This window comes from Oreochromis niloticus, linkage group LG10 (assembly GCF_001858045.2).
Source record: "Oreochromis niloticus isolate F11D_XX linkage group LG10, O_niloticus_UMD_NMBU, whole genome shotgun sequence".
NCBI lineage: Eukaryota > Metazoa > Chordata > Actinopteri > Cichliformes > Cichlidae > Oreochromis > Oreochromis niloticus.
Genome location: NC_031975.2, coordinates 1,358,058 through 1,384,093, shown reverse-complemented (window position 1 = coordinate 1,384,093; position 26,036 = coordinate 1,358,058). Strand labels below are relative to the sequence as shown.

The window sequence follows — 26,036 nt, the reverse complement described above, 5'->3', positions numbered from 1 at the left end:
CAAACAAACAAAAACCTGTGCAAACGAAACCACTTCCCGTTGGCTTAACGACGTCAGCAGATGTGTCGGATGTTCCTATTTGTTCTAAAACATGTACGCAGTATGCTTTTTTTAAAAATTGGTTATCATAATTTTTCGGTTATTGATTAAAGAAAAAGCACAAGTTTACTTCAAACTAGATAAGAACGTGGGGAAATGTTTAGTTACGATAGTTAAAATAATAATTTTAATAAAAATTAGTAATAAATGAAATATAACAAAGAGATTGAATAGGTACAATGTATAGTTAAAAGACATTACGATGGATAAAGCTGGTACATTTCATGCAAATTCGGTGCATCGTTAACAAAGTTAACAAAAACGAAACAGCTGTTGTGTGACGTCATCACCAAGCGACGGGAAGTGAGGCAGAAGACGCTTCTTCGTGCCGCGAGAGCAGCAGGCAGAGCAGTAGGTATGAAATGTGGCCGGTGTGATCCTGCTTATCACTTCTGTCCTCCTGTTTCCTCCTTTCTTCTACCGTGTGCGTCTCTTCGTGTCATTCTGGACTAAAGTCCTGCTTTTCAAACTTGTTTGTAACCAGCAAGCTTATAGCAGCTCGGCTAGTCTCGCACACAAAGTTAGCTAGCCGGTGTGTTGTACGTCAACAGCACCTGTACCGGTTAGACTTAAAAACCCCACCTTGAAGCAAAGGTCCTAAATTACAGCGCAAAATGGAAATTTGAATATGGACATTTTTTTATGATAAGATGGGAAGACTTATTTATTTATGAGGAGATGAACAGTTACACAAACTGTGTATTTCCAGTTTGTGTGTCGCCTTAACCTGTTTCTGGTTTTTCCAGGTTTAAAGTATGGACTTGTCGTATGGCCCGTTGGTCTTGGGTGTAGCAGCTGGCCTCGGCTGTGGGCTCCTTCTTGGTTGGCGCCTTGGGGCCCGCTTTGGCTCAACATCCAAAAGTCTGTTGAAAGGGAATGGGAATGGCTCTGGAGAAGCAAGTGTGATGGGAGAAGGAGGCGAGTTCAAAATGATTCTGGTGGTCCGGAATGACCTAAAGATGGGCAAGGGGAAGGTTGCTGCCCAGTGTTCTCATGCTGCTGTTTCGGCTTACAAGCAGGTCCAACGCAGGAACCCTGAGCTGCTCAGACAGTGGGAATACTGTGGCCAGCCCAAAGTGGTGGTGAAGGCGCCCGACGAGGACACCCTGATTGATCTGCTAGGCCGCGCCAAGGAAGTGGGACTTCCCGTTAGCTTGATCCAGGATGCAGGAAGGACACAGATCGCACCTGGCTCACGCACCGTGCTGGGCATTGGCCCGGGCCTGGCCGATCTGATCGACAGTGTCACTGGAGACTTGAAGCTCTACTAGAGATCCAGCCTTCAGCTGAGCTACCAGGAGTTTTAATACAGGGCTCAGTTCAGTAATGACACATTTGTACCTTAATTACTGTGATAGCTCAGTGACACAGAGCAGTTCTTCACATCAGCAGGACGCTCACAAATATGATTTAATAACCTTTTGTTTGTTTCTTTATAAGCATTTGCTCAAATTATGTACTGTTAATGAGAAGATTGATTTGTAGGCACTCGTACTGTGATGTTGCACTGAAGCAGCAGAGCAGGTTAAATGAATGCAACATCACAATTGTGCCGAGACTGAATGGCATTTATTTTTTCCTATAAAATAATTGTTTCATTTTTTTTTTTAAATTTGTGTGGTCTCAAATGATTTTTTCATGTATAACTAGAAAACGAATTCATGGGGTGCTGCTGATAAAAGCCACAGTTACAAGGCAGAGGTGGAGGTTTTACAGAACAGCAGTTCAGTAAATCAACACACTTTATTTTTAACATGTTTAAAATGAGAAAAGCTTTTGTCTACATGTCAGTCATAATATGAGCTGGTCAAATTCTCTAGAAGGTAAAGAAAGGTGCTTCAGAAAAAGATGCACTGAAAAGAAAGGAGATGACGTCCCGCTATTAGTGTTCGTACAAACCTAAGCGTATGTAACAGTGCTGTAGTAAAATCTGCTTCGTATGAAGCCGTTTCAGTGTGAAACACTTGGAATGTGAGTTTAGAAAAGTGCCGAATAAATAAAGACAATTGGATACATTCATGTAACTGAATTTAAGGCTACAGATCAGAACCATGTGTTTCAATACAGCCAGTGTTTCAATGTTGTGCTATGTATTTAAAAATTCCAGCCCTGATAACGTTTTGCATCTGCCTGCCCACTTTTATGAAACACACAGTAACATCCGCTGCCACATTAGGTAATCTAATGTAAGTGCAGTCATATCGTCTGAGCACAGCGATTCTTTTCCGTCAAGGTGAGGAGATCGGGAAAAGACATTTACATCATTGTTTTAATCATAAGCAATGTTTCTACACTCTTTAAAAATGAAGGTGACACTTTATCATCACACTACATCAAGGTCAGTTAAATACAGAGCAGCCTACTTGTGCATGTTTCTGACTGAACTGCTGGACACTCATTGCGTGACATCCTGACATAGCGTGGGATGACCTCACAGCCCGCTGCATCTTGGCTGGCGTTCACCTGATACCAGGTCCTCCACTTTACAGATGACAGCAGGTTCACACTGAGCCCATGTGACAGACATGAAAGTCTGGAGATTTCATGGTGAACGGTTATGCCAGCAGCAATATCATCCAACATGACCCGTTTGGCAGAGGGTCATTGATGGTCTGGAGAGGTTTGCCCTTGGATGGCCAAACAGACCAGACTTGTTGGCCAGTGGTACCCTGACTGCTGTTAGGTACAGGCATGTAGCTCTCAGACTGCCTGCCAGACAAAGCTTGGCCTGATGAATGTAATTGAAAACCTGTGGAACATCAACTATTTGGGTTTAATGTTATTGATCAGGAGCTGATTTGTAATTTAAGTGGTCCCTTAGTATCTTTTTAAGCAGTGTAGGTTTTTAGTGTAGAATAGCTGTAATGACTTGTAGAGAGCTTTATTTTACTATAGCACCCCCTAGAGGCAAAACATGACAATGTAATCGCAGCTGGGTAATATATTGAACATTTATAGCAGAACAAACCGTGCACACAGGCGCTTGTTAGCCAGACACAGAAAATGAAATGTCTCAAAATAAACAGAACAACATTTGGGGTCGTCCAGTAATGTTTGCCAACTTTGTTGAAGAGAGGAAATGTGTAAGAACAAAGGTTTGGTCCTGCACCTGCATCAAGTTTGGGACTTCAGATTTAGCAATCACTGATCATTACTGTTGCAGTAGAGGCTAAAACAATATATCACCCTGTTTGGAAATGCGGAAATCCATTTTTTGGATATAACCATGGGACCATCCTGCCTGGCCCTCATCATCCTCATCAGAACTGTGAGTGTGTTACAGCAGCAGCACATACAAGACACGATCACACTTTCCTTGACAAACAAGAAGCCTTTATTTTATTTTTTAAGTGGAAAACAAAACCGCTGTTTCATTCATTATGATCCTGATTATGCACAATCAAGTATCTTAAGTGCACAATTTAAATCTAAGGTAATTGAGATAAGAATATAAGTTCAAAGGAGTTAATGATTGATTTCCTGTATACACACACAAGCCTAACAAAAAAGAAAAACCTTCAAAATCCCACAAGTGTTGTGATATTGTTTCTGATTTAGAGGAGTTCGACTTAATAACATTCAATCTAATCTAAACAGGAGAATAAAGTTTGGAAAATCTCTCCTGCAGAAACAAACCACAGCATAAAGGGGGGGGGTTGTTAGTCGAGCACAAACAGGTCTGCAGCCCCTCCTAAGGTGGAATCGTCCCACATTAAAGCCGTGTGTAAAGCACATAGACATGTCATCTGGAAGTAAATGTTTTTCTGCATAGGCTTTGCTGGAAAGAACCAAACTTTCCTGTAAATTGTACGTAAAATACTCTCTGGGATTTTCTTCATCAAAACAGCCCTGAAGTTTGAGTGTGGGGCATTAATGGGACAACGTAGTGTTTCAGGATTGTGGGGACGGAAGCGGCGGCCATGTGTCTGAATATACAATAATTAAATGCATTTTACAGTCTGAAAGAAGAAGCTGCTCACGCACATCAAGAGGAAGAGGTTCTACATTAATTTCTTCTCACTACAGAGTGCAAACCAGATGCTTCACAACAGACCTTTGTGTGTTTGTGTGGTTTTTTTTTTGGAGAAGACCAGCTCTTCCCACATACCAACCCTCCCATTGTACATAAACCATTTCCCATTCAAATAAAATAAACATAAGAAAAATTAATGTAGTCAATACGGAATGTGAGGAAATTAAATCTTTGTGATTCAAACCTTTCGTTTGACAACAGAAATAAAACTGAGTCCTTCATGGCAGTTTAAGGGGGGGGTAAAAAAAAGTTTAAAAAAAACAAGAAAAGAAAGATGAAGACAAGTTTGTTGCCGTTCTCGTCTCCCTGTTGAAGGCAGGGCGAGAGGATAATGGTGTGGTGAAGGACTGTGGGGGATGGATGGATGGAAGCTCCACCCTGTAAGTGGAGATGAGGAGCTGGGGTCTTTACATGCCATAGCCGAAGCCTGGCTGAGCTGCTGGTTGACCATATCCTGCGGGCGCCTGGTAGCCGTAGCCATACGCTTGCTGAGGGGCCACAGGTACGCTTGGGCCTGCTGTCAGCATCAGCTGGGGTGTTCCTGCAAGCCGACACACAGAGGAAACATTTCAAACATGCACATTTGTTTTTGTTTTATGATTTAAAAGCTTAGATTGGAAGATGGTTTTGTTTTTATGTCATCAGACGTATAATAAGGTAAAGCCAGGTTTTCAGGACCTTTCATGACTTAAAGGATTCATGGTTTATTAAACTGAGTGACTACAGAGGACCCTGGAACCACAAAGTGAAAGACGAGAAAGCAAAGTGTGCTCCTGGATACTGATCACGATAAGTGGATGTTGATGTTACCGTAGACGATGGGTTGCGTCTCTGTTGCCTGCTCCTCCTCTTTCCTTAGAGACTCTGAGGTTTCAAGTTTATCTACCTGCAAACAGAATACATGAATGCATTTAGCACAGAGCTACAGCCCTTAAATTGAACCTTACATGGTTAAAGGTTGGGGGGGAAAAAAGCAGGGGTCAACACAGAATCTATTAAGTGACAATAACAGACTCTTGCAGCAGATGGTTCGAGCCTTCAGAGCCACAAGCTCAACGACACGAGTCAATGTGGGATTACATGAACCCACAGAGGCAACTCAGAACTTCCAACTACAATAAAAAATGTTAATAAAGTGCCATATTTTGCATGATTTTAAAAATACAACCATTTCTGACATCCTCAGTTACTTTTAGTAGCAAAAGCAATTGCCCTTTACTTCCTAATAGTTAACTAATCAAACATTTGAATGATCAGTAAAGGCTTCTGCAGTCTGCATGAAACAGCAGTTCTTGTTTTAACATCATTTTTGGGCATAAATGCTGAGACAAAGATGTCCAATCAGTCATCTTTCCCTGCTTCTGCCCGACAGAGGCAGGAAATAATTCTGTTCCTTTCAACCAGGTACATATACGAATCTAAGGCTACGTTCACACTGCAGGTCTTAATGCTCAATTCCGATTTTTTGATCAAATCCGATTTTTTTTGTCTGCTTATTCACACTACACATAAAATGCGACAGCAAACATGCTCTAGTGTGAACGCTCAAAGCGGCCCGCATGCGCAAAAGAAGACGTCACACACAACGCGCTCTGTTTAGACCCAGAGCAAACTGTATTGTTTGAGTGATGGCCCTTAATATAAAGACTTCGGACTTAACTTAAAGCAAAAATTGGGAAACGTAATTTTGTTATTTACATAATAATGTAAATAACCTAATAATGATCCTTATTGCTGTTTTAGAGGAGCGGTGCTTCAAAGGATAATCTGCAGATTTCTGTCAGAATCTGCAGATTATACAGTACAAATAAAATGTTCACGTTGTCTTCCCAACAGTTTCACTGACATCTACACTGGATGGCCAGGAAGCGTTCGCGATGTCTTCTCCGGCGCTGATAATTGGCGTCTGTCTTGTGTCAGTGACGTAAAAGACGGATTTAATGCGACATGACCGTTCACACAGCGGTCGCTTTCTAAAACATCGGATATGTATCGGATTCAGTACCACATACGAAAGTGACCCAGATTGGATTTGAAAATATCGGATTTGTGCCGTTCACACTGTCAGACCATGATCGGATATGGGTCGCATAGGGGCGGGAAAAAAAACAAACAAACAAACAAACAAACAAACAAACAAAAAAAAAAAAAACGGTTTTGATGCGCTTTCGCCTGCAGTGTGAACGTAGCCTTAGTGAGAGCGGGAGGAACCTTTTCGAGCAGTGAGTCAGATAACTGCTAGCAGCAATATGCAGAACGGACTTCTAAGGTGCAAAGGGGAAAGCAGCAGCACCTCGATGCAAGTTATTTCTAGGATGAAAGTAATAAAGGCTCGCTCAGCAGTTTACTTCCACACCCTGTGTGCACATTCAGTTTGTTCATGCAGTGTAACAAACAGCAGCCCTTTAAATAAATGTAGTGAGACAAAGCTGCTGAGTGTCCCATGCTGTATGTGTCACACTGCTGCAGCAGTAAGATGCAGCTTATTTAGAGGCGGAGCCAGCTTACGTCAGGTGCTTCCTATCATTCAAAGCCTTGTGCATGAAGCCGGGCAAACCAACAGCCTGCAGGTACGTATGAGCAAGACTTTGTTTTTTGTTAACACACATGCATCAGAATGCAAAAACCTAACAGTGTTACACAGCTGGAGGTAAATGCACTTTAGATATGCGGTACATCATTTTTTTTTATAATTGTTGACGCGCCCAACTTCACAGGAATGCTTCAAATCACTGTGTCAACGCCACTGAACAGCATACTGAATAATAAAACTTACATAATGCTACGGTTATACCAAGTTTAGGCATTTTGCATTACATCCTATATGAATAGTTGCCCAACAATTACAAAACCAGTTTGACCGACTGATCAGTTTTTGAGTGAGCGCGCAAAGAGCATTACAGCTAAAACCATGCACACTCCAGGCTGCAATCTCCTGAACTGAATGCTGATCAAACACAGAGCTTTAAACTTTCACCTGTTCCTTAACTGCATCAACCTGAAAGAGAAGAGGAGCAGCACAGAAGATGAACATTTAAAAAAAAAACTCCCATGAAGAAACTGGCAGAGGTGGCTGGAGATGCAAAGTAATCAGAGGAAACTGTGCATGTTTTATTTCACCGAGGATTCCTCGTGTGTCAACGTGTCCTCAGATCTTTTGAGTGACCATCTAACAGGAAACAAACCTGAAAAGAGCCGACTCACCTTGCTGAGGTACTCCCTCATGACCTGAATGAAGTATGGCATAGAAAAGTCCATGATGTTGTGCCTCCAGGAGGTCTCCAGCACCACATCAGGTCGTAGCAGATCGTAGCAAGTGAACAGGCAGGCGGCAAAACACTCCTTCTTGTTCTCCTGCAGGAACCAGGACAGCAACTCTTCTGCCAGCTCTGTATCTTTGGATTCTGAAGCATACTGCATGGCATCCTGCAGAGCGAGAGGCAGCACACACAGAGGATCAGGAACAGTGCAACACACCCGCTTACCTTAACCTGAGCACTGCAAACACTCAAACGGAAGGAGCACCTTATAAAGCTTGTCCTTTTTGCAGAGCTCTACGCTCTGTTTCCAGCGGTTGTTGCCCTTAAACAGGTAGGCAGCGATTCTCCTGAACTCAATCAGCTCGTGCTTCTCCAAGCGCTGGGCCAGTGAGATGTTGTCAAAGTTATCGTAGGCATCTATTGATGTTCTCAGTGCCTAGCAGGAGTACGCAGAAAATTAAAGAGTTAGAGGTGGGATAATTTTGAAATAATAGAATATTGAACTAAATCCACAGTTACTCACCTGATAGTCCTCCTCTGTGATGAAGAGGTTGTTAAGTGCTTCGTTGACTGATTTGTTGTTGTGGTTCTGTACTGACCGTAGGTACGGTTTGACCAGAGGCAGCTGTTTCACCTGTTAACATACAAGTGCGCTCAGTGCTCAGCCCAGTTTGAACCACAGAGGAAACCAGCCTCAAGCATCTGAATCATATGACATGGAACAAAATGTACCTTGGTGAAGAAGTTGACCGCACGTGAGTGGTCCAGTCTGGGGGAAAGCACTATGAGCAAATCATTCAGTAACAATGGTTTGAACTCCAGATAGAACTGGATGGCTTTGTAATACAGCTCCACGTTGGCCACCTACAGCACACACAGAAGGAAAGAAATTATGTAATGGCTCTAAAGCAAATCTGTTAAATAAAAACAAAACACTGCATTAGGAGATAAATGTATTGTCTTCTGTTTTTTGCAGACTGCTGGAAAATTGTAATTAGCTTGACTCATATCAAAGATTTTACTGCTACATTAATGTAAGACACAAGCGGTCAATGTTGTGCATCCTTGTTGGGAAGGAAAAAAAACAAGTCTTAATTGTGATATCCAATGAAACTGTACCTTGGTGATGATGTCTTTGAACTGGCCCTCCTTCCAGGCATCTGTCGGGTGGTTCATCATGGTGATGATGGCGTTGTCGTACTCCTCGTATTTGTCATACAGGAAGACAAGTTCGGCCCACAGGTGAGCCTGCTCTGCTGCTCTCAGGACCTTTGGGATGTTAACTCTTGACCAGAAGAGCTCCAGGTGCTCTCTCATCTTTTGGGGCTTGAACTTGGAATAGAGGATGGCCAGCTCTGTGAACATCCCCATGTGAGCGCGCTCCAGGCCCAGGGCGGCCTCCAGCATGGTAATCAACTCCTCAAAGTAACCACGGTCCTGAGAGAGAACAACAATGATGGGAGGTCGCCAAATTTGTGCTCATTTTTGGGCTAAACTGTGAGAGCAGCACACCTCAAAATCATTATGCCAGATTTCAAACTTCTGAATTTATTTTTAAGGACAATGCTTCTCATTGATCTCTTACTTGGTAGTAGTTAATCAGCTCCTCCAGCTCATCGGCGTGCACTACGATATGGAGCCCACACATCTGAGCCAGTCTGAACTCCTGTCCATCCACACAGGCGAAGCACACCTCTTTCCAGGTGCGGGTGCTGTTGGCCTTACGGGCGCCGTCCACAGCAGCCTGGTACTCTCCGAGGTGCACCAAGGTTGAAGCCAGACGACCAAAGTTGGAAACGTTGTTGTACAACAGTTTAGCGGCCTCATACATTTTCTCATCATAGCAGCGGTCACCAACCTAAAAAACCCAAATAAAAAGTACAATAAACACATTAGTTCATCGATGACCTCTCGGCTCGTCAGAGTCAAAGCTGCGTGAGAGTGAGCTGAACCTGTTGGATGTGAGCATTATTGGGTCCATTGATGAACTCCTCAAGTTCAGCAAGGCGATTGGTTTTGGCCAAAGCAAAGATCAGCTCGGTCTCTACGTAGGATTCGCGGGCCTTCTTACGAGCCATCTGCAGGAATTTGACCAAGTCCTCCCAGTTACCTGCAACACATTTACATTAATGAGGCTGTTGCTCTGTTTTTACAGTAATCCTTTTTTCCCCTTTAGATGCGCAACACTGTCAGATTCTGTGCACCTTCGATATCTGCTGCACAAGCAAAGCTACTGCACAGGCTGCCATCTAATCCCCAGAGGACAAGATTGACTGATTAATTAATTGCTTTCAATTAAAGTGGCACTAGCACACAACTAACAGCCTTCACTAACACCTGCTCTAATTTAGTGAGATGTCATTCTCCGTACCACTCTTATCAGCAGCCTGTACCACCTCCATGTATGCAGAGGGGTCATCAGCTTTGATGTAGGAATCAATGGCTTCCTTAACAAGGCCCTTCTGCAGCTGAGCCTTGGCCAGCTGGCTCCACACAGCGGGCTCATTGCAGCGCTCTGCAAACTCATAGGCTCGGTCCAAGTTGCCAATATGCTCTATCAGCACCTGTGGGGTGGGAGGCAGACAGGAAGTATTATTACACCTTCCTCAGGTAATATGATTATTAGTCCAAGTGTCGAGAAAATAAGAACAGACCTGCACAGCAGAGGTGTTGACATCAAACTTTTTAAAGATGGCAAAGGCCTCCTCAAAGAGCTCATTGCTGATGGCAATGTTTGCAATGTCAGGGGCATCATAGTTGTCTAGCCTGCTGATATATTCCATCACTCGAGTACGGTCAGCCTTGATGGCTGTCAAGATCAGCAGGTTCTGCAGATTTCTGTGGGAGAAAGAAATAGATCTCAGGATTTCTGTGCAGTTTTAAAATAACTCAGGATGAACAGTACATCACTGGTAAATACCTGTGTTCACTGAAGACTGAGTTATCCAACACAATCTTCTCCAGCAGCTCAATGAGCTCGTTGGGCAAGTCGGCAGTCATGAAAGCCTTGACTGTGACCGAAACCTCCTCTGGGTCCTGGGTTTCTGACAGCGCTGTCTGCACCACCTGACAGCACAAAGTAAGAAACAGAAGCTTAGAGAAGCAGTGTTGGCGGGCAGGGGGATTAAAAACCCACAAATCCTGTGTGTGTACCTGATCAATAAGTGGTCGCCTGTAGGGATTGGTCTCCAGCAGCACGCTGGCCCACAGCTCAGGGTCTCTGCGTCGTACAAGGTAGCGAGACAAGCTTTTGAAGAGGGAGTTCTCATTGCAGACCTAATGGAAGAAGGAAAGAATTACGGTGCTTTGTGCTATAGTTAAGTTCACAACAACGGAACTGGATAGGCTGAAACTTGGACTTGTGGCATCAAATCGTCTTACTCACATTGATCAGCTCCTGGTCACACTGTCCTCTCTCATAAGCTACACATGCCAAATGGGGGTCTCTCTTCTCACAGTACTTTCCCACCACACGGCTGTCATAGTAAGGGTTTTCCCTCAGGAAGCGTTCAGGGTTGTTGTTGCTGTCAATGTAGATCTTGGCCAGTGCATTGTGGGTTGCTGGCTCTTCACAGCCTTCGTGGATACGAGACTCGAGCCAGGGCAGGAGCAGCTTCAGCCTGTAAGGAAAGCAGAGGTCAGAACTATCCCTGTTTACGTATACAGCTTTGGCGCTTGGTTCAAATCTAGTTTCAGTAAGCTGTAAATGGTGAGTAACACAATTATACAAATATAAATTATATATATGTATATATAAATTTTTATTTCAAACGATTAAAGAAAAGTTTTTGAAAAAAGCCAGCTCCGAAACAAGCCGTTAACACATCTGCATCAGTTTCCCTCCTGATGTTCACTCGTTAACTTTCATACAGCTCACTGGATTACACTGAAGAATAAGAGTCAGGTAAAAATGTATTAATGTTTTGGCTTTAAAGAAAATAACACAAGTTGAATGTGTGCAGCACCTGTTCCTCTTTTCCACCTCAGCGACCAGTTCATCTGTGGAAAACTGTCCTCTGACAACCAGGATCAGACTCTTGATGACATCCTCAGAGCAGTCCACATCTAAGAGGCCACCGACCACCACAGGCAGACGGCTCGGATTTACCTAAGCAAAGGTTTCACAATAAATCTCTCCGTGATCTGTGAACGAATGGTGCTCTGAAAACTAAATGTCTCTGTGTTGACTCTTACCTTCTGAACATAGATCTCAATGTATTTCTGCAGGTTGTTGCGGTACAGGTAGAGGACCAGGTCATGGACAAAGTCAAAACGGTCACAGACGATGATGAGTGGGAGCTGGTCGGTTAGTTTGGCTTCCTGTGCATCAGAGTAATGGGGAAGAGAGTGTAGTCAGTGAATCTGTACACCGTCGAATGTTTATATTGGTTTTGTTTCTGCCCTCTCTATAATTATAATCACTAAAAAATGAAACTGGCTGTTATTTAAAAGTATCAGGACTTAATCAGGTAAAAAACCACATAGAAACAAAATAAAGTGTGTTCTACTAGAACAGTTGGCTTTGTTAGCTAGGGAGGCTAAAGGGATGGTCAAATTATTAAAAAAAACAACGTGTGTGTTTCGCACTAAAGAACAATACCTTCTTACTACTAATAAGCAGAGATGCCAGTTCTCACTAAGCAGTACTGGAACACTGCTGCCATCCACAGGATTTAAAAAAAAAAAAAAACTGGGATTGTGCATCTTGACACTGCTATCCAACAACATGCTGCACTGGGGAAAAAAGCTCCTTACAAGATTACACACAACACAAACTGACACTTTCTGTGTTTAAATGTCAAGTAAAGGAGCCTAACACGGTCACCATTAACTGCACACACAAGAGCCAATGAATGACTTAGACTATGTAAAGTTAATAGATCACTGGCTGCACCCCAGTAGGTGTATGGACTGTGGTGTATAAACATATACGCCTCCATACAAATCCCAGTTTCAATCATGTGTCTGAAAATAATGGGAAAGGAGTAAAAGAAAAGCAGGGAATGAATCCTGCACTGTGGGGGGGAATAGATTTACCTGATATATGTCCTGCCATTCCAAAGACAAAAGAGGAAAAGGACAAAAGATAATTGACTGCCATCAGGACTGCTGGTTGAACAATTTGCAACAAATACAGGTTAACTGTCAATGTGTGCAGCTTGGCTTTTCTATCAAAATATAAAGACAGACTAAGCACTATAAGCAACGTCTGATTATAAATTAGAGATTTCAGGAGAGTTTCAACTTTTGATCAACCCAACATTAAATTGATAAAACTACTGATAAAGTTCTGACAGTCTTACACTTTAAAAACAAGCACCATCAGGAACCAACTGAGTAACGGAGATATAACGGGCAAGGGTAAAAGAATAACAAAAATAGAAGAAAGAGTCAAAGCAATAAAAGCTGCTTGTGTCAGTGTTTGAAGGCTCCAGTCATCCCTGTCACTACCTTGAGGAAGTTCTTGACACGCTCAGGATCGTAGCAGTTGCTCTCTCTACAGATCCTTTCCACCTCTTTGATCTGGCCCGTCTTGCAGGCAGCTTGGATGTATTTGAAGTGAACTTCAGGATCCTGACTGAAGTTTACAATAGAGCCCAGGAAATAGAACAAACCTGAGGGGAAACACACAGTTAAAATTAAGCGTCAAATGGGATCCATGTCAACAGGCACCGTGGATAAGGACACTCCTGATATTAAAATATTGTTCTTCCCCAATTAGTTTACTGATTGGGGAACCTTTATGCTCCATTGCTCCAGTCACTATAGATGAGCTGCAATAGTTCGCCTCCAGAGCATCCTGCACTACTTATTGATCGTCCTGCCTCTGTTCTGGCCTACATATCTGACTGATAGATGTTGCTCAGCTATCCAAGTACGGAGCAGGAGGTAATAGCAACAGTAATGAAACAGAGACAAGCCAAATGCTTTTCCAGCAGCTAGTCTGATTACAGAAATATTTCAGTTGAACTCATGCATTATATGAGTCAAGTCAAGTCAAGTCTATTTATAAAGCACATTTAAAAACAACCAAGGCTGACCAAAGTGCTGTACAATAAAATACAAATATAAAATACTATGAAACAAATCATGACTATTTCAATGACTTTTCAATACTTCCTCGTTAACTGAACTGGGTTTTCCATCAGTTTCATTACAGCCCTTTTCTATTAGTACCTACTCAGATCAGATTGACTCATCTCGTTTTCCCTGATAATCGAGTACCATCTAAAATGCTTGTCCCTTATTACTGGGTTTCAAAAATGGCGGTTTTGATTTTGGTGAAGGAGATGCTTTCATGACTCATTGTGTAACGCCACTGACTAGCCAATCGGTGGCATGCAGTCTGTTGCCGTCACATATTCAGATTGCTTGGAACCCCGGTCAAGTAGGTATTAAAGAAGTACCTGGTATCAGGTACTACCACCTAATGGAAAACCCTAAAAACCAGGTTGAGCAGTAGGTACAAGTGAGAAAGAGCCATTTGTATTGGCTGGATTATGGATTACTGATATAATAAAGAATGTTAAGTATGAATTTTTGGATCTCACCTTCAAAGCTCTTGAAGGACTCGAAGAGTTCAGTGAGAGCCTGTGTGGTGAGCTGTTCATGGTACTTGGACGCCACCTGGACACAGATCTGCAGGTTCTGGCGGATGTTAGCTGAGAGCATGGCCCTGAGGCACTCCAGAGAATCTTCCACTGACAATGAGCCAAAGTAGTTCACCAACCACTGGAGGTGTGTGTGTGGGAAAAACAATGTTAAGTCAGAGGCTGTACAATCTACAGCAACAAGCAATGACACATTTGCAAGATGGGAAAACACTTTCACTGCGTAGGTAAGTGAAACCTACCTCTGGGTTGAGCAGGTGTGTGTGCACCACAGCACGCTTGATGTCATACAGGTCAGTGTAGTGCTCCAGTGCTCTTTGCAGGAGTCCAGCTTTCTCACACAGCTGGGCAATGTGGGCACGATCATAGTTGGTGAACATCTGGTTGCCCAGGATTGCATCAGCAACCTACACCATGAGACGAATCATTAGAAAACAGTGATTCATGCTTAATTAATGGAATTTCATTTATTCGAGTGTGTGCATATTGGCCTACCTGTGGTGCATGCATGAGGTTCATCTCCAGCAGACGAGTCTGGAGAGGTCCTTCTGAGGGTCTGTTGTTTTTCAGTGCATCCAGAAGGAATGATGTGCACTGCTGAATCAGGTTGTACTCCATAAACACATCCACAATCTGGACAGAAACAGAACCACAGGTAAGAAATAAACCAAAAATTAGACTACACTTGTACAGCTGAGAAGTATTAAAAAACTAACAAAAAAGCCTCTTTGTATCAAATATGGTAGTACTCATTTACTGTAGCTTTTACCTTAAATGTAAATCCAACATTCCTGCCAGCAGTCTAATGTTCTGCACCACTTAAAGGATTAAATGTGAGGATTGCAGCCCACACAGTTCTCTAAAGCTTTCAGACAAGTTGCAATGAAAAGTGAAAGTTGTCTGAATTTTATTTAAAAAAATAAAAATGAAGACAGCCTGTGAGTTCCTATCACCTGCTCTGTTGCACTTTAGGAACACGAGCGGTTGACACTTGCAAGCACGGAGGCTATGCACAGGAAGGAAGTAAAGGAAGAAGTGAATTTCCTTTGTACCATGTGAAAGGCAAGAATTAGAAACGTAAACATGTGCTCAATAAACTTGTTCAGTGTTTTCCACCATTACTGCACTAAGTGCAATAATCTTCCTGGCATCGTTGTATTTTTTACTCAGTTGTATATAGCATTTGTATTCTATTTTTATCTTATTGTATATTTTATTCTATTTTATTCTACTGTATATAGTATTTTATTTTATTCTATTCTGTACAGTTGTGTACTGTATTTATTCTTATTTTATTCTAATTTTTGCTTCATAACTTTTGCACTGTCCACTTCCTGCTGTGACAAAACAAATTTCCCACATGTGGGACTAATAAAGGTTATCTTATCTTATAAACTAGTATATTATATACTTATGTCTGCCTAATTCAGTGTGGAAAACACTGAACAAGTTTATTGAGCATAAGCATATAATACAATAATAGATGCTAAATAGTATTTTTTTTAGTTGTCATTTCTGCCTAACAGAATGATGACAGCCTTTTCAATTTACTACTGAACAACCCTTGCCTTTATTTTGAAAGTTCGGCTAATGCTACCCAGCTACCCTTCTTGTCCTGCACCCCTGCTGTGTGGCTGGGTTGCTGTTGCAGTGGTCCTCAATGTCTTTCTCAGGCCATCCCAGAGAGGCTCTGGTTGTGTGGCCAAATACAGCCAGCTCCAACTTCTTGAACTGCAGCTGGTGACAGCAGTCCTTGTTGCTCTGTTGCTAGCTAGAGAAACACTGACCAGAACCTGTGGCAGCGAACTGCTTAATGTGCCCCTACACTGAGATCACGGGAGGCTGCAGAGCGCAACAACGACTATTGTCCTTTGTATTGATCTGTTGTTTATTTGTTAACAAGTACTTGGCAAATAAACATGAAAACAACATGAAACGTGTTTTATTCATTCACTCATTTAAGAAAGCGCATGCTTCTCCAACTTCACACATATACGGTTTGCAACCATGCCTACTGCAAATGAATCTAAAGAAAGTCGGCATTGTAACTGTTATAACTATAAACTAATTCTGCTTTTAAAAATTTTATTTGTTTAAATTCTAGGACATTTTCAAGCTGACTGGTTAATCACAGAGAAAGTGATAATTAAGTGACCTCAAGGTCACACAATTTCAAAATAAAATACTAACTCTGTTGAACTACTGTATCAAAAATAAAAACATGCTGCATCACTATATATCCGTTTTGCTTTCCACTGACCTGTGTAATGTCAGCCAGTGGCTCTTCATCTTGGACTAGCATCTGTGCAAACTGCAGGCCCTGTTCTGGATTGATCCGCATCACATTCCTGAGCAGAAAGATCCAGTCTGGTGTGTAGCCGACCTGGAACAAAGAAAAGAAAGAAAATGCTACAATAACCAATGAGCTCTCTCCAGAAAGGTTTATTACACTTAATGGTCAGAACCAATTTCATTAAACTAGATTAAAAAATAAATAAATAAAATCCAGAGCACAGATAATTAAAACTAATGGCCAAATGCAATCTTAGACATACCTTTTTGGCGTACAGGACAATCTTAGGAAACTGACCAGTCTCTGCAAAGCACTGAATGACCTTGTTGGGAACGTTGGCCCTCAGGTACACACTGAGAGCCAAGGTAGGATCCACCGCCTTCACCAAGTCACCCAGTTCTTCCGAACACTCCAACTGGAATACACAAGAAGCATGAGACTTTTAAGAGAGACAATTATGGGGGAAAAAAACAAAAACATTTTTTTTTTTTTAATGCAAATAATAAATGTATGAAAATAAAAAAATCTTAAAAATACTGTTTCAGTAAAAGGACTAGATGTTACAATCCCTGACAATGCACCGCTTCAAATAAAGTCTTGAGGGATGGCTGCTACGAGGAAAGGCAGCCCAGAAACCTTACCAGCGGGACACATCGTTGTGCACCTTCACAGGCTGTTTCGGTCTTTTATCACAAGCTGTGCTGCCACATTTTAGTTTCTTTTTACCTTCCTTGGTTAGGTTTAGGGATTAGAGATCTGATCTAGATTATAGTATTAAAATTTTGATGGACTCTTAATGGACTTCTCTAAGACTGTTGGGATTGGTTCTCCACTGATATAGAAAATATAGTAAAAATTAAGTGGATGAAAATGAACTCAAATGGATAATTCACTTTCCATGGAGAATTTGTAGATTCAAAGTTTCTGAAGGGGACTTCCTAAATTCCTTGCATATCACATGATCCTGCTTGATCCAAGATAACAGGCAAGTTGTGTAAACATAACAGGCAGTTCAGGAAGAGCGACTTCCTGCGAGCTGCGCTTAGATGGATGTACAGTACCTTGTCTTCCTTCAGCCACTTTTCCAAAAGCTGCTTTCGCCCCTGCTGGAGGACAGGCCTGCAAAGCTCCAGGGACTCAAACTTATTGAGCTGACCCTGGTCTAACAGGATACCAAAGTACTGCAGCAAGGGGGAGGTCTGGCCTGGCTGAGTGGGAACACTCTGGAAACGACGGATGGTATCTGGGGTGCGCAGGATGCCCTGAGAGAAGCAATGTCAGCAGAATATGAGAAAAGCCATAAAGCAATGATAAAAGACAAAACGGGCAGTAAAAGACCATGAAAGTCACTAATGTACCTTTGGTGCATTAGCAGCAACCTTGGCGGCCTCGGAGTAGTTGCCAGCAGCAAACAGGTTGTTGAACTTGCGCGCAAACAGCTCTTCGGCTCCCGTGAGGTTGTTGCGGACAGCTAAGCGGAGAGCCAGATCTGGATTCTGCAGCACGTTGGTGATGTAGGGAATGATGTTTTCCTCTTCTACACAGACAGACAGAACCTGTGCCACAGGGAAATACATTTAAAGTCCAAGTCAATCTGTGAAGTTTATGTCAGACATGTGGAAGAGATTCACAGATTTGGTCAAATACAAAATGAAAGATAGATTGCACTAACAGGCTTTTGTACTTGAACTCATCTTAGATAGATTATGACCACAGAGGTATGAGTCAATACACTTTTGTCAGGTAACCAAAGATAAATAAATCAGTAGTCAAGATGTTCAATTTAAGTATGTGCAATGAAATTAAACTCCGTCTAGCCCTGGGATACGGGTGCTGAATGCAAATGTTATTTTAGTGGCTCAGTGTAACACAGGGCTTGTGTGTGAAGTCTGGCTCAAGCAGGATTACTTACTATAATGTTACTGGACTAAATGGAAGTAGTTGAAAAAATGTAAATACATTAAAATAAACAAAAAAGAAAGAAAAGGAGTTTAAAAAAAGGTTTCCTAGTGTACATCCTGTGTTCTGCTCAGTGCACACTACATGTGTCCAGAGGAGAGTACGCTTGTAGAGGCTGATATTAAAGTCAGATAATTACTATCATGAGGGAGACCAGCCTGCACACTAACCCCAGGTTGGCCTAACATTTTCTTCCTAAATGCTAGGAAAAAAATACCAAGTATCAAGTGATAAACCTAGCTGAGACAGATCCACCAAGAACAAATAGCAAAACTCATTTTAGGCAGACACTACTGCGGATCTACACTGAGAGAGAGCACCAGGATGTGCCTCCCACTCTGCACCACACGCTGATGGGACATGGGCCCTTTTCCACCCATACTCTGTCATTTAAATTCTCCATGTTACCTCCTCCACCCCTGTCGGGTTTCTGTGCAGCAGTTCAGTGCTACACCTATAATCGATGCATGTCACTGACAGGCCAGGATAGACCATATGTTCACCATGCACTCTCACTGAATTTTCATTCATGAGCTCAAAATCTTAGCACTGTATGATAATGTAATGTCACCGTTTTCCCACCTGAAATGTTTACCGGGTAATAATGATGTGTTGTTTTTCTACTCCCCAACATTTCCACAAAAATATGGTTATGTTGATTAACACCCCCCCAAAATGTACCACAACACAAACATTCAGGTAAACACTATGCTGCTAGTCTAGTTGAGACTAATTCTCCTTTCACCTGGTTACTTGATGAAGTATATAGCACTGGAGTAATTTATTACTCAGTATCCAATTACTAATTTTGCTGGTAACCAACCCAGTTAACCAGAATCAGTAAGTGGCGCAGACAGTGGCCTATTCTCTCTCAGATCACTGCCTGTGCGTACGTGTGATGCGCACACACACACACAGGCAATGCTCTGGCATACTGTGAGATCTGTCACAGTCTGAGATCAGCTTTCCTCTCTGTGCTCAATTATTCATGTGGTGTGTGGCCTGGCTGGATCATTATTCATCAGCTAGCTGTATCCAGTTCTCTTCTCTGGTTCTGCTTCAGAAAAGCAGTAAGACGCAACCCTCGCTGCTTTCTGTATGTGAAACACTACACCTAGGATTATTTATAATGACTCCTGGCAAAGTGAACCTGCCTGATGACAACAGACAAAGAGATGCTGCTGTCAACTGATGTTTGTTGTTGCCCAGCATCATATTTGCTGGATATTACTATGACTAGAGATGAAACAAGATTTAAATAGTAAAATTGAACTATAAATTAAGATATTATGATATATTGTACAGATTTTTAGGAAACTGAGTGGAATATATATGGTTTCATGGTCCGTTTTGACATTAACAAGACTGAGCAGCAACTCTAAGCATCACTTTAATTTCCATGAGCAGTTAGAATTAGCACATCATGACATTCTTACCTGCCCCTTCCTGTTGACCCCAATGATGCCTGAGGTGGCCTCATGTGGAGCAGTGACAAAGATGGTCTCTCCACTGATGCGGTTCATGTAGATGCAGGTGCCAGTCTCCAAGTCATAGAGATGGATGTAGCCATATTTGGTAATGAGGAAAACCACATTGTGCTTGGAGCTTATCTGTCAAAAACCAATTTAGTGATGTTACATACAGCTGTGCATTGCTACCTGAAACATCACCAAAACAGTACATAGTACCCTCATGGGGTACTCAAAATGTATTTCTGAGTTCAGTGAGAGGTCAGGGACGTCTACAGAAATCAAAGAGACTTGCTTTTGAAAGTGTGGATGTCATGTGTGTAATATACATGGATGACCAGCCATGATGGAAAATATGGGCCTACCAGCAAATAAGATGACATTTAGCAACCAGTGGCTGATGTTTGTTGTACATCACTATTTGGTGGTCAAATGGTCTGGTGGTTACGCACCAGGAGACAACTGTTATTGCGATTTGCGCTCTACAAAGAAAGTTATTCTAACAGTGATTTCCTTGTCAGTAAAAGAGAAATTATGAACAATTAAAAAAAACAAAAAAAACAAAGGCATCACAACACATCAGCCAAACTGGTCTTTTAAAACACTGATAAACTACAGTTTTGCCAACCTAGTACTACCTTTCATGCTACTGATTTCAGTTTGTTAAAGCAAGCTGCTCAGTTACACAAACATACCTGCATGGCTACAGGGAAGTCATTCTGGGCTTCTGGAGGGAAGAAGACATCCACTGCTTTCTTAGGAAATGGCTGGTTACCAGTTGGTGGGGTTCCCACTTCAATGATGTGCAACTATGATGAGGACAAAACATTTGTAACAAAACCATACGAGAGGAATCCATTTTCACAATTATGTTTCTAAAAATCAGTCACCTTCCCTCCAGCCTGGCCTCTGACAGCAAAGCAGAACAGAGTTGACTCTTCTGCATTTCCTTCTATCTTAAACTGGGCAAAGCTGGCAGCATGGCCTTCAATGGGCTGAGAAACTTTTCTCTCAACAGAGTACAGCTGCATGGCTCCCACCACTCGATTTTGCTGAAACAAAAAAACGAACGATAGATATAAACATGTATAAGGTAATTATGGATGCATATTCCTTATGACTGACATGTTTTGACCATAGATTACGAACCTTGGGTATGTTTTTCGTTAAACCAAACACAAGGAGAACAAACTACCTGAGCTGAGATGCCGACGAGCAGGAGCCACTTCTGCTTGGCATCAGTGCGGTAGTTGATGATCTGGCAGCCTGCCAGGCTAGAGTGCCGGTCAAAGACTTTCACAGGCTGTGAGTCACCCTCCATGCTCCAATGGTAGACGGCATTGTCAGTCACAAGTGCAACTGTGTTAAGAGAGATCCACTTCCAAAAGGTAACATCGTCGGTCATGGTGTGCGCCTTCATCTTGCTCTTCATCTCAATGTTAAAGATCTGAAGAGTTTTGGCAGCTACAAGGGGGAGAAACAGGGCAGGAACCAGGCCACAGGAGAATGTTATAGCTCATGATAAGAGCGAGTCTGTGTACACAGAGAGACGCACACAAAAACCTCCCATAGGAAAATAAGCACACCATTTTGTTTTTTAAAGAGACAAGAAATTTGAAATGTTGTTTTGATGGCACAGAGGTCATCAAGCAACAATCCCACAACTGATAAGACGAAAAATGTCAAACATGCTGCAGTTTGCAATTTTTGTCATATGAAGTGTAGTGAGAAAAAAGAAAAAGGAGAAAGTGAATTTAATTCCAGAATACAAAAGGTGCGATAGGCTCAACGTGAACTTTAGGTGCATACAAATTCATATTATAAACCAAATGGTGCATCAATGTGGGAAGCCAATAAAGACACTTTTGCTTACTGCCACTGACTGCATGAAGAATTATCAAAATGAATACGATTAATGAGAAAGGTCATTTTCCACGTGTGACAAAATTAACGAAGGATTAGAGGTGCCGACTGTCACCGAATGGTTCGATACATGCCTACCTCTTTCTTAGTACAAGTCATTCTGGATTAGAGAACACAGACTAGTGAGTACGGTGTTTTAAATATTAAATAGTGTGCTAAAAAAATAATAAATATTTGGAATGTTTCAAACATATTTGAAACAATTAGAAGAAAGTTCACTCACCTGCATTTTCTGTATTATTAGTTAGGGTTAATTTGAGAAGCTAAAGCTTTACTAAGAAGCAGTGTGACTTCTTCACTTTTTACGTTGTGTCAGAAAAGCGAAGACCAATGCATCAGCCAAACCGTGAAGATTATTTTGCCATTACTAAGCCAAAGTACAATAAGCAGATTGGTAAATGGACCACTTGCAGCAGTAGCAGCCAAATTTCAAAGAGCATGCAATATTTGAAATTCAATCATGATTAGCGTCTGGCGGTGTGTGTGTACATGTGTGTTTTGTGGTCAACCTTCACAATAGGTTACATGGAGAAGTTAACGGTCAAACTGTGTCACAAGACGAGGTCGACTAAGCATCATCATTATAGGACTGAACAAGAAAGAGCTACACTGACCTTACACTGCAAAAATACAAGGCAACAGTTTGCATCTGCTGCTCTCTATATACTGTTGTGCTTCCTGTTCCTTTACATATATAGCTCCTGTTTGTTGTGATAATGTACTTTTTTTTTTTTAAGCATTTTTATGAGCTGCGTTAAAAAAACGGACACCATTTCCCTCAATAAACAAATCACCGATAACGTGTGTTTTTCCACACATGAATAGTGGACAATGTGGAGGGAATCATGTTGACACATTGTTCACAGGTGCAACATCACACATGCAACACAACAGGAGAAAATCTGAGTCATACATGTTATCCCTACTGGAAATTCACTTGATTTAGATGACACTATTGCCTGGACCTGAGTGAGCAAGAGGCAGGACCCAAAACACCCACATGCTCGCTGTGCACTCACCAAACAAGTACCAGTTTCATGATATGGGCGCAGGCAGCTGTCTAAGCTCAGTGAGTGGGACACTCACATTCTTACAAGCAGCTCCATCAGGCATGAACCTGAACATAACCAGGGCTGCAGCATGTGTGTGAAATGACCAAGTTGCGACATAATATAACTGAGAACACAGGGACAAAAGCTTTGCTGCCCCCCCCCCAATAAACAAACAAAATTGCTTTGCTCATAAAATCTTTAAAAAGGTGCATAAGTAAAAGCTCATGGGCTAAACACACGAGGATACTCAAGGTTTCTGAGCTCTTGGATAAGCTACCACAGTAAATTTTTCATCATTCTTAATAGCAATCACATATAAGTATAATTTTATCTTTTCCACTCCCTGACAAGCAAGCCTTACAGATTACTATTCAGTCTTCGTTTTGACCCAATTCAATCCTCATTGGGCACTACACGTGACAGAGTAATGTCCCATTAGGACCATGTGAAGTAAAGTCAGTGCTGATGACAGGTGGCATTAGACTAGACAGATTACAAGACAAATTCCTGTGCTCGCTGGTCTTGTAACAAACTAATCTTTAGTTCTTATTACAGTGAACAATTAATAAAAATTATTAAGCATAGCTTTGAGACAAATGAAGAAAGTTAATTACAACATAACACAGATGGAAGAGGACGTGGATTTCAAACGGAAACCAAGAAATGCAAATTAAAATGAAATCATTTTACCCACAGTATTATCACACTTGCAACAGGTTCTAAATCACTTGTACATAAAACAAAAATGATGAAATGCCAGCAAGCTGTAAGACTGTGAAAGCTAAATCCTGTTTACAGAATATTGGCTGAGATGTGTAAAAGAATTTCAAGAATTCACTAAAACTTGGTTAAACATATGTGTAAAGAATACTTAAACCTAGCCCATTAGTGCTGAGGCTCTAAGAGCAAAAAGCCCTACAGTAGTCTCTATGCTTCAAATGGATATTCAGCTTATAATGTTGCTTTAAACAGGATTTTACTTCCACAATGAAGTAGTTAAATTTCAACTCACCGTCTGCAAACACATAAGAAAGCAGTAAAGGAAAAAAAAATAAGAGAAGACAAAACCAAAAACAACAAAAAAGTCAAAGCAATCATGGATGCTGGACAAAAAGAATAAAAAATATCCCATTCTGAGTATTTACAGGACAAATGTTTGGAGGAAGAAAAGAAACAAAAACAAAACATACATGTTGGCCATTAAAAACTAGTCCACAATGGAAAACTAAAGTAGCTGGATGTGTATGGACATAAATAAATGAAAATAATTCATAATATTCTTAAAATTTTAAATGGATAACGTGTTGCTATATAGAAGAAAAACATGTCCCAATGAAATGCTGTAAGCCCCTTACAAGTGGTTAGTTAACGTTTGTGTTAAACCCTGACATTTAACACACAGGATTTAACACATTTTCCTCTCTCTGGTAATGCACTGCACTCAGAGACATGCAGCCTTTGAAATGTAAATAAACTGCCATACCTTTAAGTGCAATGACCTTGCTGGCTGGATTCATGATGGCGCTGTCAGCTGAGATGGGCCTGCGGATAGGTGTGTTGGGGTCGGCCAAGTCGATGATCACCACCTGAGTCTGCTCACCCACCTTCTCACGCACACAGATGAACTTATCAGACTCCATGGTTAGGGTGCTGAAGCCTATGTTGGCCGGATTGATCCCTAAGTTTTGGAGCTAAAAGAAACAAGGGGAAAAAAGCAGAACCATGTGAGCCTGAACAGAACTGGACAGCAAAAAGTTTGTTAGGTAAATATGAAGATCATCTAGGGAAATATGTCACTTTGTTGCTGTCACAATTTCAGCCTAAGCCTTTGACAAATCTATAGTCAAATTAATGCCAGGAGCTGACCAAACAACAGGGTCCACTAAGAATGTTTTGACTTTAAACTCAGCTACTGTGCACTACCACAGAGAGCAGATGAGCTTGCCATACTCGAGGTAGGCAGCAGTTCTTTGGACACATGTAGTTTTGTACTGGATGTAACAGTTATTGCCTGGCCTGGGTGGAGAGCTAATGCACAGCCAAGTTCTCAAAGTATGGGCCAAAGAGGAAACTGCAAAATCATTACATAATACTCAAGTGTCTCTGTAGTCTGACTAACATTAACTACTCAAAGTCTGACTTCTCAGAAATTATTATGTTTCACAGGAGCTGGTTTGCAAACAAAATTTATACCAATATCAGTGCATGAAGATGATTCTGTCACTTCATATAGACAGCCACTGGTGCTTTTTTTTGTCCAAGTTTTACCTAAATTAACACCAATTTGAAACCCTGGGGGGAAACTCAAGTACATTAGAGCACGCCTTAGCTTTAGCTTCAATTACTTGTAGGTGTTCCATAGAGCTGGGCGATAGAATGATAACGATATGTATTGCGAAGTAACTTTTTCTTAATAGAAAAATTTAACTATTGCGATAGGCCTCATCTCTCTTGTCCTCTTAAAAAAACAAACAAAAAACAAAAAACAAACAAACAGCCAATCCAAATTAAGTAGCGCAGAGCCGAACCAATCACAGCCGCAGCGTCACGTCACATGACTTGTTACGTACAGCACAAGCGCCAAGGCGCACATGTGTATTTGTTTTTGCAGCCGGGCTGCCCGGGTAATGAAGGAAATGAGTTTGCCGACTAGAGAAAAATCAACCGAGAGCGTGAGCGAAGGTTACCGAAGAAAAAACAGATGATGGTTCCAATGCCGGAGAGATTGTCGAACGGAAGGGCCACAGAAGTTCCGTAGTGTGAAGGTATATCGGCTAATTCAAGTCTGACAAAAAACAGAGTAGCGCGCACTGTAAATTGTGCCGAAAGCAAGTCTGGAAATACAATAAAGCAGTGCATGCTCAGTCTCTGACTGAAAGCGCTGATTCGTCATTCGGCTTTTGTCAGACTAAAGTAACTGTTAAAACTGTTTGAAAAGCTAAGCTATACAACAAGGAGAGATTGAGAATTCCTTTTAGTTCTCAGTTTATTTGATATTGACAAAAGTTAGTCAATTTTGTCTGTTCTTCTGTAAAACGACCTAAGATTTATTTTTAGAATTAATATTTTGTTTCTAAGTGGAATTGACAATTTAGTGGTCTGTTCTGTTTGTTCTATTTTGAAACTTAAACGCTTTAGCGGCTGCCTTTTGTGTAGTTTGCAATATTTGCCTTTATTTATCTGAAACTGAAGTCTCATGTTCCTTAAGTACATCTACCCTGTTGAACTTATTATGGGAAATAAATATTTTAATTAAAACAAGCTGCTAATTATTTCACATTTTACTTGTGAGCAACGGCACATTTAAATCTTACAAATATAGTTATTTGGCTTATAT

General features: G+C 41.5%; 2 protein-coding genes across 5 annotated transcripts in view; one reads left to right on the top strand and one right to left on the bottom strand.

Annotated features, from left to right (window-relative positions):
- The first annotated feature begins 341 nt into the window (after positions 1–341).
- Positions 342–2,148, top strand: ptrh2 (peptidyl-tRNA hydrolase 2). Of its 3 annotated transcripts, none has more exons than XM_003458035.5 (2): positions 342–454; positions 846–2,148. In XM_003458035.5, the coding sequence occupies exon 2, from the start codon at positions 855–857 to the stop codon at positions 1,368–1,370; it is 516 nt and encodes a 171-aa protein (XP_003458083.1). In that variant the 5' UTR covers positions 342–454; positions 846–854; the 3' UTR covers positions 1,371–2,148. The 3 variants fall into 3 exon arrangements, with proteins under 3 accessions (XP_003458083.1, XP_005463065.1, XP_019219442.1); XM_005463008.4 differs by having other exon boundaries at positions 375–450; XM_019363897.2 differs by lacking the exon at positions 342–454 and adding an exon at positions 463–693.
- A 1,267-nt stretch (positions 2,149–3,415) lies between these two features.
- Positions 3,416–26,036, bottom strand: part of cltca (clathrin, heavy chain a (Hc)) — a 32,523-nt gene continuing 9,902 nt past the window's right edge. The window contains exons 2-31 of one of the 2 annotated variants that reach the window (XM_005463006.4): positions 24,183–24,390; positions 23,712–23,714; positions 20,920–21,188; positions 20,615–20,776; positions 20,420–20,533; positions 19,692–19,865; positions 17,655–17,852; positions 17,358–17,558; positions 16,559–16,711; positions 16,264–16,386; positions 14,499–14,636; positions 14,246–14,410; positions 13,944–14,124; positions 12,844–13,007; positions 11,587–11,712; positions 11,358–11,500; positions 10,778–11,012; positions 10,546–10,668; positions 10,313–10,458; positions 10,047–10,230; positions 9,764–9,956; positions 9,345–9,502; positions 8,978–9,250; positions 8,512–8,829; positions 8,125–8,256; positions 7,916–8,026; positions 7,658–7,828; positions 7,337–7,558; positions 4,943–5,018; positions 3,416–4,673 (exon numbers count right to left, since the gene is read on the bottom strand). In XM_005463006.4, coding sequence (XP_005463063.1) covers positions 4,540–4,673; positions 4,943–5,018; positions 7,337–7,558; positions 7,658–7,828; positions 7,916–8,026; positions 8,125–8,256; positions 8,512–8,829; positions 8,978–9,250; positions 9,345–9,502; positions 9,764–9,956; positions 10,047–10,230; positions 10,313–10,458; positions 10,546–10,668; positions 10,778–11,012; positions 11,358–11,500; positions 11,587–11,712; positions 12,844–13,007; positions 13,944–14,124; positions 14,246–14,410; positions 14,499–14,636; positions 16,264–16,386; positions 16,559–16,711; positions 17,358–17,558; positions 17,655–17,852; positions 19,692–19,865; positions 20,420–20,533; positions 20,615–20,776; positions 20,920–21,188; positions 23,712–23,714; positions 24,183–24,390 — 4,998 coding nt within the window. In that variant the 3' untranslated portion in view covers positions 3,416–4,539. The remainder of the gene's footprint in view (positions 4,674–4,942; positions 5,019–7,336; positions 7,559–7,657; positions 7,829–7,915; positions 8,027–8,124; positions 8,257–8,511; positions 8,830–8,977; positions 9,251–9,344; positions 9,503–9,763; positions 9,957–10,046; positions 10,231–10,312; positions 10,459–10,545; positions 10,669–10,777; positions 11,013–11,357; positions 11,501–11,586; positions 11,713–12,843; positions 13,008–13,943; positions 14,125–14,245; positions 14,411–14,498; positions 14,637–16,263; positions 16,387–16,558; positions 16,712–17,357; positions 17,559–17,654; positions 17,853–19,691; positions 19,866–20,419; positions 20,534–20,614; positions 20,777–20,919; positions 21,189–23,711; positions 23,715–24,182; positions 24,391–26,036) is intronic. The other variant, XM_005463007.4, reaches the window with a different exon arrangement.